Genomic DNA, 14,546 nt, shown 5'->3' on the forward strand with positions numbered 1-14,546 from the left:
GTAAATCTGTGCAACTTCTAAAATCACACAGTATTCATGCAATTGACCCTGTACTATGAGAAGGCTGTATCATTGTTCTTTATGTAGTATCAGACTAGTCTTGCATGCCACTACTCAGACTCAGACTCAACCACTTTAATTACAAAGATCAAACAGCTTTGACCATTTCTCTGTGTGCCTTGTAGTGGCCTAGTCCTCTGCCTAGAGTTTCTTATTCTTTTTTTCATTGTGCACCACTGAAATTACACAGCAGAACTGTGGGTTAGTCCTTGGACACATTGAATTTGAGCAGTTTCAAACACAAGAACACAAGTAAGATTTTCCAGATCTATTTTACGTCACTGCCACAGCGAAACCAAGGTTTTTCAAAAGCAATTCCAAGTAACTCTCTTGCCATTAAAAAAACATTCCTTAGAACAGCTAGCAGCCAAAATATGAGGCAATCTGTCCAATGAGTGGAAAAGTGCAAAACTCTCCTCTGAGTCACACAGGAGATTAAATAAGTATGCTGTTGACTCTGTCTTTCAAGCCCAGAGTATTGTATTATTTATATAAAGTGGAGCAGCTCCAAGAAGAGAAACTGTAAGAGTTGGACACCATCATCAGGGACTTGGGCATTTGCCTGGACTTGGTCCAAGATCAGCTATCAGACAGAGCAGTGTGTCCTGAGGCAGTGAATTAGTGATGTTGTGTCACATTCCATGGCTACCTTCCACCAACAGCAGTGGTGTTGAGTGTCTTATTGAATGATAAGTGGAAAAAATAATTCTGCTGTTCATCTAAACTAACTATGGACTCAATAGATATACTTAAGGACAAATTACAATGTTCCTGTCTCTTCCCTCCTCCCATCTGCTAATCACATCCAGCAAGAATAACTAACCTGTTTCTCCTTATGGTAAGAGATAAGGTGAACATTACTGCCTCTTCTTTACTATCTTTTTCTCTTTCTTACAAGGGAGCCAACTTTTCTCTCTGATGGTCTCACAGAGGTTTATCTATTTAAACTCAGAACAATTGTTCCTAGCTGATATTTAGCCTTGAAGTCTGCTGCTTCTATTTCAGACCTTGTGCATTTTTCCCAGCTTATACTAGCTGATCTAAGAAAAGATATTACCTCTACATATGAACCTCATCCAGACTTCAGGCACTGACAGACAACTGGAATACAACCCACTGTGTTATAGGTGGAGCCATATTCTGTCACACTGCAAACAGAGATATTGGTTTGATTTAACACCATTTAAGGCTTTTGGATAAACTTTGAAGGATTTAATAATCAAAGACCTGAAGGCAAATGAAATAAATATAAAGTGGGTTTGCCAAAGGTCAACCATGGCATATTACTTCAGTGCTTCTCTTCAGCCAAGAAAAATGTGGGCAGATGCTTGTGGACCAGAAAAACTGTGAACCTCAGTAAAATATTAAACATAGTGCTACAGGAAAAATATTAGACAAACTGAAATGAAAAAAAAATACTCATACAAGACATTGCAGTAGATAAGGTGCAGCTAAAACTATATAACATCTTTTAGCAAAAGCTTCCTACCTGCAAGAAGGTTTGAAAACAAATTCCTCCAGAGCTCTCTCAGGAGTCTTACTACTGCTTTCGGTGGTGATGTTTGGCACAAAATGCAGCAGTGAGTTAAAGAAATTTTCTAGAGGACACAAATATTGTTGTTAGCACAGGGGACTGAATTTCACATACAAAAGAAACAGATGACCGGAGAGACTGAAATAGAGAAAGTGGCACAAAAGGCAGGTCATGAAGCTAGGATCTAATTAAAATTTCTGTTATAAGCTGGAGCTTATCAGTTGGAAAAAATAAGAGGAGAAATAGGTGGGTGCTTTAATCGATTAGAGGGTGTTTATGAGCATGATACATCTCTGGAAAAGATGAATGTGACTCTAGGTTCATAAGGTTATATCAGAACAAAATAAGGAAGCTGGTAAGGTAGTAGTACACAGCTGAAATATGACATAAAGTTATCATTGCCTCTGTTCAATATAACTACAGAGAAAGACCATGAGAACTATCAAGAGAATGAGTGTGAGAAGAGTCTAAAGTACTCAATTGATTTATCTTCATGACAAGGAAGGAAAGGGGAGATGATTTCTGCTGTACATACCACAGAATCAGGGGAAAGGTAACTTGTTGAAAAAATTCAGGTTGTAAATTAGAAGAAAACATATACTTCGTACTTTCTGTACTTTGTACAGAAAAGTTCTGGAGCAACCTTTCACTAGCAATACCTGGACTAAGAAACAGAAGTCATTTCAAGTTGGAAATTATCAGATGGGTTATGCAGTCAGATTGCCAATAATAGCTGAGAGCAGGCAGTCCCTCTCAATATTTTCTCTCTCTGTTAGATTAAGCAGCATCTTACTTCCCTGTAATTTTCTGTTCATCCGTTAGTACCAGTGGAGGGAGGAAGAATTTCTCCAAGAAGTGGAAGTGCTAAACTCTGTAATAAATTACACACACTATGATTCCAGCTTGCAGCTGGCTGACTTCAGATTGCCGTGCTATTCAGCATATCAACAGCTTAGCTGCAATCCTGTAATGTAGCCTACCAGGTGTTTTCACAGACCTACACTTCAAAAGAGGTGAAAAAAAGATCTATTTGTCTGTCAGTCACTCAGTAGCACAATCCTGAGACAAACTGTGCTGTTCAACATATTCTTTTCAGACCTATCCATTTTCTTAGAGGTGAAGGGATAGTACTGAATTCTTACAAGTTATATGGAAGTTGTGTTCCACTGATCTGCACTTGTCAAAGAATAACTGATTCTCCAGAGCCAAGTTATGACGTCAGCGGCACCTGCCAAATATTATAGCACAGATCAGATGTGGCATTCAGAGTTTATGCCCTGGAACTGTCTGGTCATTCCACTTGGTGTGTTGCAGACTTCACAAAATGAAAACTGTGGGTTTGGGTCATCGTGTCCCTCCCTGCCACCATTAAAATAATTCATAATAGCAGATGTCATCACTCCCAAATAAAAATGAGTGATGGATGAAAAGATTTCATCAGTTATTCTTGGCAGTTGAAGTCCCCTTGAAAAGGGGAACGCAGAAGTAAAACTGACACTGTTCAGTAATCACTCAAGAAATCCGTACTTTGACAGAGGAGGAAACTACTATACAATAAAAGTAAGCATTTATACTCTTGTATTTTGGCCAAAATAAGATTTTCTCTTCCTATCTTGATTATTAAATGTGCCTAGACATACATGCATATACATTCATTTTACTTTTTGTTAAATCATGTGAATTTGAATAACGCTTTCTTCTTCCCTCCATGACCTTGAACTCTGTATAATATGGTATACTTTATTTGAAGATCTGATTGTGTTTGATTTATAAAACATCAGAGATATCCTGCCTCTGTTTTGTTTCACTCTAATCTTAAATTTAATTATTAACCTATTGTTTGTTCCTATGCCTGGTTTTGGCATTAGTAAAACTTCTGCATTACACATGCTTCAGATGAAATGAAAACCACCATAAAATGAAGTTATAAGGGGATATTAATTGTAATGGTACATTTTATAAGTGTAATTTAAAAATTTTTAGAATGAAAAGATTTTTTTCTTCTTAAAAAAGCACCACAAACAGGCTTTGAATTCATATAATGTGCTATAATAATTCTATAATGCTAGAAATTGTTCTATGTGTAGACATAGAAACCCCAGTGAATGACAAAAGGAATATGAAACTAATTAGTGGCTTGATAGAATAAATAGCTCGTGTCATGATATGACCCAAGGGACTGAGTCTAGTTGAAGTCACAGATCATCTTTCAATTGTTTACAATAGTCTTCAGAAAAACTCTGAGGTTATTGTAGAAATCCTTTCAGAAATATGTTCATGTTCATTAAATTTGGCTGAATCCTCAAATTAATTGAAAGTGTTAAAAGTAAGCCTATCTCTGCCTTTTAGAAAGGAAACATTTTTGAAATACAGAAAAGCAAATCATTTTTGTTAAATATTTTGTTCTTTCAGCGAACATTTGGGAAATAAAATTTAGAAATGCTCAAACATTATTTTATCTTGCTGGTTAAACTATTTTCCAATTAAAAAAAACCCCAATGGGTTGGTTCCTTTTTTTTTAGCCAAAATAATTGATTCTTTTAATTATGCATCTTTAGATTAAAAGTTAGTTTGATATATTTTCAGTTATATGTTCAGTTAACAGCTTTTCTGAATGCATTATAATACCTCTCACTAAAAAGCAAAAGATTTTCAGAGAATCTCAGCCTATGCGCAAGTATTGTGTCTCTGTATAAAATATTGAATTTTTAAGACAATGTCTAATTCGAGACATGTACTAAACAGAAAGACTGGAAAGGGGCAAAAAGTGCCTGCTGAAGTTTCAGACAAGTTTTGCTTTTTCTTGTTTATTTTAGATAAAGATTATTTAAATTATTATTTTGTTCAAAATGTCCAGAGCCATTTCTGACTCCAAAAATATCTCTGGCAAGAGTCCAAAGTAAAAATACAATTACAAAGTATGTAGTAGAGAAATTCTCTGCATTAGGTATTTGCTCAAACTCCTTTTGATACTTCAATGGACATTGTCTGAGAACACAATAATTCAAAATGTGAAGACCAAGAAAGGGCTAAGATTCGAACACTTAGAAACATACTAAGTGAACAACTTTCCAATGCACTGTCAGCCTACAGATCAGATTAAAAGACAGAAAGTTGTACCACTGGCTGTTTCTACATTTATTTTGTAGCACTCAATAAAAGCTTTACATACACCAGCTTCCAGCTGGAAGAAAAATTTCTTCTCCATTGCACTGTAGAGATCTGTCAAAGAGAAGCTACCCATGATTCATGCTTTGAACCTCCTTTAAACATGTTCTAGGACAGCAGCTCAGAGTTTAAACCAATGTATAATATGTAGATGCTATCTGTGTATCATGAGTGACTGGCTGTCTCACAGATTGCTGAATGACCCTGTGATTTATGGTTTAATTATAAATGTAGGAGAATTTTCTTTTATAGTGCCATTAATTTTATTTACTTTCACTTCTTCTTGTGGACATTGCCAATAAACTAATAATTTGCTACTACATAAATTAATTCCCATAAATTACTAATGCTGAAAAAATTCTTTCATACACATATACACATATTTCTGACAGTTGAGTTTCAGAGCTACCAAATACTAACACACTTTAGCCAATTCTAGTTTTACCTTTATCTAGATGTTGTTTTATCAGCTTGTCTCCCCTCCAAAAAAAGCCAACTATGCTTCAAATGAGCAGGTAGATCTGCACAACCCATACAAAAATAGTACCCTCAACCATCTTGGTTGAATTTTTAATAAAGGACTGCCTTGCATCAGTGTTACACACATTTCAGCAGTTCTTCATAGGAAACATAATGGAGAAAGTTTCGTAAGATAAATTCTCAGTCCATAAACAACACCTAACACCAGCTCAAGTATTTTGAAACAATCATTTTGAACCTATCGAAATGTTGTTGGATGGATATCTGAAATGAAAATTAAGATAGTAAAGAATTTCTTTTCTTTGCTCACTTTCCACGCAGGCAAAACTGAAGTAGTGACTCTAAGAAGGCGTGTTCTTTACTTGCAGAGAAAATCTGTCTTGATGATTTCAGAACCCTGAGGTATCTGAGGAAAGGAATCAAGAACAAGTTTGCCAGAATTAAGTACAATTTTCAGTGTAATTAAATTTATATTATTGGGACATCTAAAAAGAAAGAAAAAAAATTCACTCAACAAAAAATACCCAACAAAATATTATTCTAGAGCAATAATATTTATTTGACATAAAGAAAACAAACCTAGATAATTACTCAGAAATCTAAACAGAGCTCTTAAGTAGAATCCTTCAACTGGAAAAAAAGAAGGTATTACACAGCATATGTTGTAACGCTAGGCTCAAAGAAAGAATGTTTTCACTTATTACAGCACAAGCGATATTGGCACCATCTTCAAAAGTCTTGCACCAAGAATCTGTCATAGCAAGGACCACGGCTATACCATGTTTATACTATACATGCTATACTATTCACTGTCACGGGCATTCCTAGGAACTGCTACCAAGCCAAATGTTCTTGGCTTGCAAGAAGTCCCATAGACATACCAGACTGACATTTACAGAAGTAACTCCATCTTTGGGGTACTTGCCTTGACCATAGTTTGTTCCTCTGAGTGGAGCTGTGAAGATTTAAGGCAGCCAAAATTGTCATGCACTTACAAAAACTCTAGCACATTTATACTTCAGATAAAGACTGGAGGCCCTCTTTGTACCACTTGAAAAACGTCTACTAGATGTTCAGTAATCACAAAAATTTAATCCCTGCTAATGAAAGGTCAATGTGTTAAGGCAGACTATTACATAAGTCAAAGTATAATAGGGTTTGGAAGGCAAACCTACTCAGACAGTTTGAGTCTTGCACTTCTGAGGCATCTCCCACTTGCACTTCTGAGGCAAAGGCATAATTAATCTGAAGAGTGTCAAGTTGGCACCTGTTAGAAGACTTCAAATGATGCAAAGACACAGTGACCTGCTGGTCTAGGAATGATGAAATAATCATATTCTATCACTCACTGTAAAAAGCTATTACCAGAGCATATATTCTTACACTGCTCAAAGTCTACAGAATCACAATACAGTGTGTTCGTGACATACATACCTTTTTGCAAGATGAAGCCTTCAACAGTATTGTTGTTTTGAACCCTCAAAGACAAGAGATCACTGAAATATTACCCATATTCCTATTTAGACCACATCATTGATAAACAAAGTAAATTTAGCAAAACGGATAGTAGAACTGCTGTATCCAGACCAGTGTAATAACTTCTGATGTACTGTGCTGTGCTACAGCATCTCCAGTCCCCAGAAAGGGGAATACTAGAAAACTGTGGTTTGCCTCAGTGTAAAATGTCTGATTATTTTGGTGATATTGAGGATCTTGCTGACCTTACTGTGTAAAGAACAGGTATCCTAATCACTCAAGCATGTCTGCTACTCTGTCGCATAGGAGATAATATTACATGGACTAACCAGTTCACACACTCAAGTTGGACTCTGCTGGTCTTTAAGCAACTGGATTTCTCTGTAGAAAAATACTGCATCTGGAAGAGGCAGAGATTTTTCTTTTTGAGAAGAAAGTGTTTCGGTTCAGTCAGATTAAGCACCAAGTTTGGCAAAATTATTTGTTACTATAGAATCCTAGAATCACAGAATCACAGGATTGTTTAGGTTGCAAAAAAACCTTAAGATCACTGAGTTCAACTGTAAACCCAATACTGCCAACTTCACCACTAAACCGTATCCCTAAGCACCATATCTACACATCTTTTAAATGCCTCCAGGGATGAAGACTCATCCACTTCTCTTGGCAGCCTCTTCCAACGCTTGACAACCCTTTCAGTGAAATGACTTTTCCTAATATCGCATCTAAACTTCATATGGCCTCCTTGTCTCCAGACTAAACAACTCCAGTACCTTCAACGACTTCTTATGTGACTTCTGTTTCAGACCCTTCACCAGCTTCTCTGACATTCTTTGCACGCACTTCAGATCCATTACTGATGTTTCTAAACGACAAGTTTTTTAAAATTATGCCAAATCTAAAATATCCAGTCTAGGAAGATACCAAGATCTTACTTATGTGCTGCTTCAGGAATTTGCTTCTGAAGTTTAAAATATAGTATTTGATAGAAAGACCCCACAGAATTCTGCCTTCACTGGGTTGCATTTGAATGTCCTTTTCTTTTTCTCTGATATTCTGCTTACAGCACTGAACAGCTCAAAACTTTCCTCAGATTGGCCTTGTATTAGCATAGACCTCATAGTATTTATCAAGGATAGCTCTTAAAGTACTACATTGTTTATGAATCAGACTAACAAATACATATCAGTCAATATCTACCTATGACTATGAGTCAATAATTCTTCAGCATTACACAGTGGAAGGTTGGTAAAAGCATCTAGTGGTAGCAGAACACAGGTGAACACAAGGATGCAAGGGATTTCATAGGAAAACTCAATTATGTGCTGATTTAGTCATAGAAAACTCAGGAGTATGGGTTTAGGTTTTTTTCTTACATACTCCGCTTTGCTGGAAGGCCCTCTTGGAGGAGACTAATGCAGGAAACAACATGGTTTCACTACAGGCAAATCATGCCTGACAAATTTGGTGGCCTTCTATGGTGGCACTAAAGCATTCATGAATAAGTGGAGAGTAACTGATATCATCTACCTGGATTTGTGCAAAGCATTCTGCACTGTCCCATGCCACATTCTTGTCTCTGAATGGGAGAAACATGGATTCGACAGATAGACTACTTGGTGGATAACAACTTAGCTGGCTGGCCACATTCAAAGTGTTTTGGTCAATGGCTCAAAGTCCAAAAGGAGACTGACGACAAGTGGTGTTTCTCAAGGGTAGATATTAGGACCAGCGTTGTTTAACATCTTTGATGGAGACATGGACAGTGGGATTGAGGGCACCCTCCGCAGGTTTGCCCAAAACACCAAGCTCTGTGGTTGACGTGCTGGAGGGAAGGGGTGTCATCCAGTGAGATCCCAATAGGCTTGAGAGAAGGGCCTGTAAGAACCTCACGAAGTTCAAAAAGGTCAAATGCAAGGTTCTGCACCTGAGTCAGGGCAATCCCAAGCACAAATACAGAGTGGGCGCAGAATGGATTGAGAGCAGCCCTGAAAAGAAGGACTTGGGTATGCTGGTGAATCAGAAGCTCAGTGAGAGCCAGCAATGTGTGCTTGTAGCCCAGAAAGCCAACCATATCCTGGGCTGCATCAAAAGATGTGTGACCAGCATGTCAAGGGAGGTGATTCTGCCCCTCTATTCTGCTCTCTCGTGAAACCTCATCTGGAGAAGTCCATTCAGTTCTGAAGTCCTCAGCACAGGAAGGGCATGGATCTGTTGGAGCAAGTCCAGAGGAGGGCCGCAAAGATGATCAAAGGGCTGGAGCATTTCCCATATGAGGACAGGCTGAGAGTTGGTCTTTTTAGCCTAGACAAGAGAAGGTTCTGGGAAGAACTTATAGCAGATTTCCAGTACGTACGGGGGGACCTACAGGAAAGATGGGGAAGGATTCTTTATTACAGAGTACAGTGATAGGATGAGGGGTAGAAGTTTAAAGCTGAAAGAAGGTAAATTTCAACTAGAATTAGGAAGAATTTTTTTACTGGGAGGGTGGTGAGGCACTGGAACAGGTTGTCCAGAGGATACATGGGTCCCTCATCCCTGGCAGTGTTCAAGGCCAGGTTGGATGAAGACTTAAGCAACCTAATCTAGTGGAAGATATCCTTGCCCATGGCAGAGTGTTTAGACTAGATGATCTTTAAGGTGCCTTCCAACTCGAACCATTCTATAATTCTATGAAATTCTGTTTTACAGTCACAGTAGAAGTACTGTGTTTAATGTCACAGCAAAACAATATTTTGCCAGCAACAAATACAGTATATGATGCAATATTACTGATTATTTCCTTTGGGAATAAACAATAGACCTTAACTTTTCAAAGACTATTAAGATCTGATAACCACAGCATATTTGGTAATATCAGCAAGCACCTCAGACATGCTGAGAATTTTAAAATCTTCCGTGCTTGAATACTATACATTCAGCAAGGAGAATTCACCTTATTTATGTTCTTTTTCTCGTTTATTGGAACTTACCTCTCCAGTTTAATAAGCTCTACCTCTAACAGTACTTAAGACTGAATTTTGATAAACTGAAAAAATCAGGCCATAGCAAGTTCCCTGTGGCTTTACACTCTGTGTGCCTCAACATTAGATTCATAGTTCCCCTGCATATTTTGTGCTTGATATCATTTGGAATAGTAAAAGCAATCATTTAACAGCAACGTGTTTCCCTTGAATAACAACCATCTATGATCTCTTTTAAAACTACAGGAGGCAGAAAGAAGGAAAGCTCTTCACAACATCTCATCTGAACTTCAGTGACAACAGAAGTATATTTGAAAGTATTTTTCCCAAGATCTTCCAAAACCACTTAAAATCTTGCACATACTGAGGCCTCCGTAAGATTCCAGTGAACTGTGCCATCCATAGTCATTGCTAAGGAACAAATATACAGACACACCACTGAACTGTCACCCAAGGCCTATTTCAATGCCTTATACATTGCTTCAAGGCAGAGTAAGCATCAGTTGCTCACTCTTCTCAGGCAACATACTTGATTTAATAGCACTTCATGAGAAAGATATTGCAAGGGGATAAGCAACACGGTATCTGTCTCAGGTTAGGCTCCTGACTGCTCTGACCTCCAAATTGTTTTTCAGAAAATGAGCAAGCATACCAACTCTAGATGCCACAAGATGGTTGGTCATGATGCAGAAGGGCTGAAGAACTTCTGGGAGAAAGTTATCCAAGAGCAAACAAAGCAACGAGAAGGAGAAGAGTCTAGGTTAAGCAAAAGCGCCCTGAACAAGTAAGTAGCATTTTTTTCTTTTGCACAAGGCAGCATGGCCTGTCATCACGTGCTTTAAAATAAGGTAACCTGTTATTATACTGCTTTATTCATAGCACAGATTGCATTCTGGATCTTTGGCACTTTTCCTCTCACAGCTGCTTGTCTCATATTTCCATGGCTCTTCTGCATGGAAACTCAGACACCTCTCACTTGTGAACCTCATGAGCATTCTTCAAAGGCCTTGGAGCATAGCCACATGAAAATAAAGCACCTTGGCACTATGGCTTATGACAGTCAGAAAAATATCAGAATTTCTACCTGGAGCTGGTACAGCTACACAAAGAAATAAATTAGCATTATATTACAGGGATGGGTAAACAATCCATTCAATATGTAGCATAAACAAATCCATAGCATCTTTATCATGTCTAACAGCCCTTTGCACCAAATAAGCCCAAAGATAGAAAAGGCACAAGATTTTCCTGTCCCATGAAACACATTTCATAAGCATTCCTGCTACATAACAGATTAAAAAAAAATAAAATTCAAATTTATTTATTTGTTTTTTCTAAAACAGTATAAAATAACAGGCACTGACTGGAAAAAGCTGTGACTGTGGTATAGATACTCTACACAAGTGTGGAAGTCCACTTCAAATACTTTCCTAGCCTGTTGCACCTCAGGAGTTTGAACCAGAGTATCCCATATACAAAGTGAATCTGATGACTAATAATGGACAGACAAAGAGGATAAGAAACACCTGTACCTCTTGCATTTGTCTGATGGGCTTTCCTTCAGAAGTTGACAAAGGTTTTCCTGCATAAACTTTCCTCAAAACTCGAACATTCGCATAAATTAATTTGATGTCAACGAACTCACACGTGCTGGTGGAGGGCTGTTTCTTTAAAAAAAAGTCCAAATGCTTTTTCTTTAAAAAAGTCCAGCTTCCTCCCAAGGAGGAGCTTCCCAAGCAGGAATTTACTATCATCGTTATAGAAATAAGGAAACCAAGATGTTGGCAAGCCTTGTTGTCCCAGCAGATTCAGATGTAGACAGCCCTGCCCCAAGTATCCTACTCTGGCTAGTCACTAATATTCCCAAATCCAAATAATCAAGCTGCTGGAGAGAAAATATGTATAATAAAACCCACAAAAGTGTTGAGCTGCACTGCCACTCTAGCTTCACAAAAAAATTACCATAAGAAGATATTGCAAACCAATTGCAGTTGAGGTGTAGAAAATATTTTTAACTTCACAAAGGTAAAAATGTTAAAAGCTTTTCAAAATCTTCGAACATTAAAAAAACGCAGTTTTGAGTATGTCTGAACTTACATGTTCACTGTGTATTAACTGACTGGTCACAACTGAAATAGACCCAAGCAAGCTCCTTCAAGGCCATTTGACGAAAGCCCAAAACGTTCACAAAATGTTCTCTAATTTGAAAAAAAGGTGCTTTCGGGAGATAATATTGTCATTATAATATCTACTGGTCTGCTACTTCATGCAAGTGGCACCTTGGAGAATCAGGTGCTCTTTCTGTGACACCTAGGACATCAGTTGACAAGGAACATCTAGGCTTTCAATGGGGAACTTTAACTAAATGCAGTGATTTTTTGAGGCTTAGCTACACACACAAGAGAATAGTGAAGCCAAGACATGGTAGAGCAAATGAGAGCAGCTGCAAACAATCTGAAATCAAACTCAGAAGCCAAGTTAACCCAGACATCCATGTGAAACAGCTACTGCTGACTTATTCTCATTTGAAATCATCGATTGCTGTTCTTTTTAACAAACCAAATGTAATATAAAACCCCCATATATTCGATGATGCATTTGACATTACCATATGATATCTACTTCTATAGCATTGCTGGGTCAGATGTCTCACAACACCACTACCTTTGGAAAATGACCTAGCCAACAATATCTGTAGTGGTCCCTAGTGATTTTCTCTTCTCTCTGTACTATACTTGTGTCTTGAAGCTATGTGATTCCTCTTGCATGTGATATCAACTCATTTCATTCAACACATACAAGGTCAACAGAGATCTTGGACACAAAATGTTTCTTTTTTTTTTTTTTCCTTCAGAGTAAATACAAATGATCATATTTAAAGTTCTGCTCGCTCTTCTCCATAGTATTTTACAGCAAATTTCGGGAGTGTTGTCATTTATTTTTTAATTTGCTCATGGAATGACCTTAACTGGGTAGATAGTACTTCTGGGTGGCTTTGAGAATACCCTAGAGGAAAAAACAGAGCTCTTCACAGTAACAGTATTTCAGCAGTTGTTTGACTCATTAGGAATCCAGCAATGTCATCCACTGATAACATCAGCACTATCCCTTTCTCCCCTGCATTCCCAGTCTAGCAAGCTAGAGAGATGTGTAGATGGTAAATAAATACGGGACAAGTGCTATGGTGATGAAAGAGAGAGAAAGCTTTGGCCCTGCTGAAAAGCCCTGGATATATTTGAAGGATTTGGCTCAGCACTTGCTAAGCGCTTGTCCTCTCTTTGCAGACTCCGCCACGAATGGACTCTGCGGCTCGAAGGCCAAGCAAGACAGGTCCAGGCACACACGAAAATGCAGAAAGAACAGATGACACTGCTGCCCATCGATGCTCTTTCCTCACCAGTTAAAACTGTTGCTTAAATTACTGTGAAAACACAGAAAGCGTTGGGCCTGATTCTTACCTTCTGCATGTACCTATAAACCAGCAGTTACACTGCTGAACAAGCAAAAGGTCAGAATCTAGTCAGAGGACTTACTAGAGCTACTAATAAAGTCCTGCTGAAATTCAGTGCAAGAATAAGGCCACAGTACATAAACTTAGAAAAAATGCAAAGGCATAGATGAGAAACAGACACTTGGATTCACCATGATATACTGTTTCTGTGATGCAGCAGGATTTTCTTAGGCAACTCTGCATTTCCAAGTGGCAACAACATATTTCTAGGAAAGAGGATTGCTTGTTTAACAGGAATAATACATTCAGATGCCTGCATGCAAAATTGTACATTTCCATTTACAGAGCTCACGGTCTAGCTTAGCGCAGAAATAAGCTGTTCTGCCTGGTTTGATGAGCCACAGTGAAGGGAGTTAAGGATTAATCTGATCAGCTGAACAGAAAGTGAAATATGTTCTTTAATGGAATTAGGAAAAAAGAATGAACTTTTCTGATCTACATATAAATGAATTTAAAACTCTAAATGAACAGAGGAAATGATTTTGATTTTCACTGGGTAGGTAAGAAGACTACTGAGGTTATTATGAACTCATCTGGGAAATGTCAGAGAAAGTGAGTATGAAAGAGAGTTTGGAATAGAAGGGCAACTAATCATTTCATCATAACAGCACAAGAATGTTCTGCAAGGTATCACTTGCCATATCTGGTGTGCATTAATCCAAACAATTGTTGCATTTCATATTCTTCCAGGTCACGTGAAATACAAGGAGGAATAACTAAATATAGCACAATAAAAGTATACTTGATAACTCATATGTCTCTAAAAAATATCTAAAAATATATATTTTTTATGCAAACATTCACTTAATCTCTTCAGTTAATTTCTTTGATATGCAAGAGAAGAGTAATAAGTCTAAACAACTACTTTTCTTTAACAACACTTAATCAGATGGAATTTTACCTTACATCTTTGTTTACACTGTAAAAGTAGATAGGAACATATTAGATAAATTTCAAAATAAAACAAAAATTAAGCCATTTTGATCTCACAGAAATGTTTTTTTTATCCTTGCCAAACAACAATTCATTAAAACACACAATTTTACAGAATGTTCCCACTTTCATGTTGTGACATTCTCCCATAGAAAAAAAAAGTTATCATAAAAATGTTGTCATTCCAGGAAAGATTAAAACAACTAAAACTTTTGAAATGTTCTTTGATTACTGAAAACTGAAGAGAATGTATAATGAGTCTCTTTTCATAAAACCTACCTAAAAAAGTAATTGTTTCTTCCAATGTTTTTTATTGGTTTGGTTTTTTTTTAATTAGTAAAGCAACGTTGAAAAATAATAAAGTTGTAGCTGCTTTTGCTTTTGCAGACTGATCTCTTCCCCTGTGTTCATTTATTTCTCA

General features: G+C 37.4%; 1 protein-coding gene across 2 annotated transcripts; it reads left to right on the top strand.

Annotated features, from left to right (window-relative positions):
* The first annotated feature begins 670 nt into the window (after positions 1-670).
* Positions 671-14,320, top strand: LOC128850436 (protein FAM240B-like). 2 transcript variants are annotated; one of them, XM_054054777.1, is made up of 3 exons: positions 671-898; positions 10,317-10,465; positions 12,966-14,320. In XM_054054777.1, exons 1-3 carry the CDS (start codon positions 896-898, stop codon positions 13,096-13,098), a joined length of 285 nt encoding a protein of 94 aa, XP_053910752.1. In that variant the 5' UTR covers positions 671-895; the 3' UTR covers positions 13,099-14,320. The 2 variants fall into 2 exon arrangements, with proteins under 2 accessions (XP_053910752.1, XP_053910753.1); XM_054054778.1 differs by lacking the exon at positions 671-898 and adding an exon at positions 3,080-3,154.
* Positions 14,321-14,546: the final 226 nt, after the last annotated feature.

The sequence above is a fragment of the Cuculus canorus genome, chromosome Z, assembly GCF_017976375.1.
Source record: "Cuculus canorus isolate bCucCan1 chromosome Z, bCucCan1.pri, whole genome shotgun sequence".
Classification (NCBI taxonomy): domain Eukaryota; kingdom Metazoa; phylum Chordata; class Aves; order Cuculiformes; family Cuculidae; genus Cuculus; species Cuculus canorus.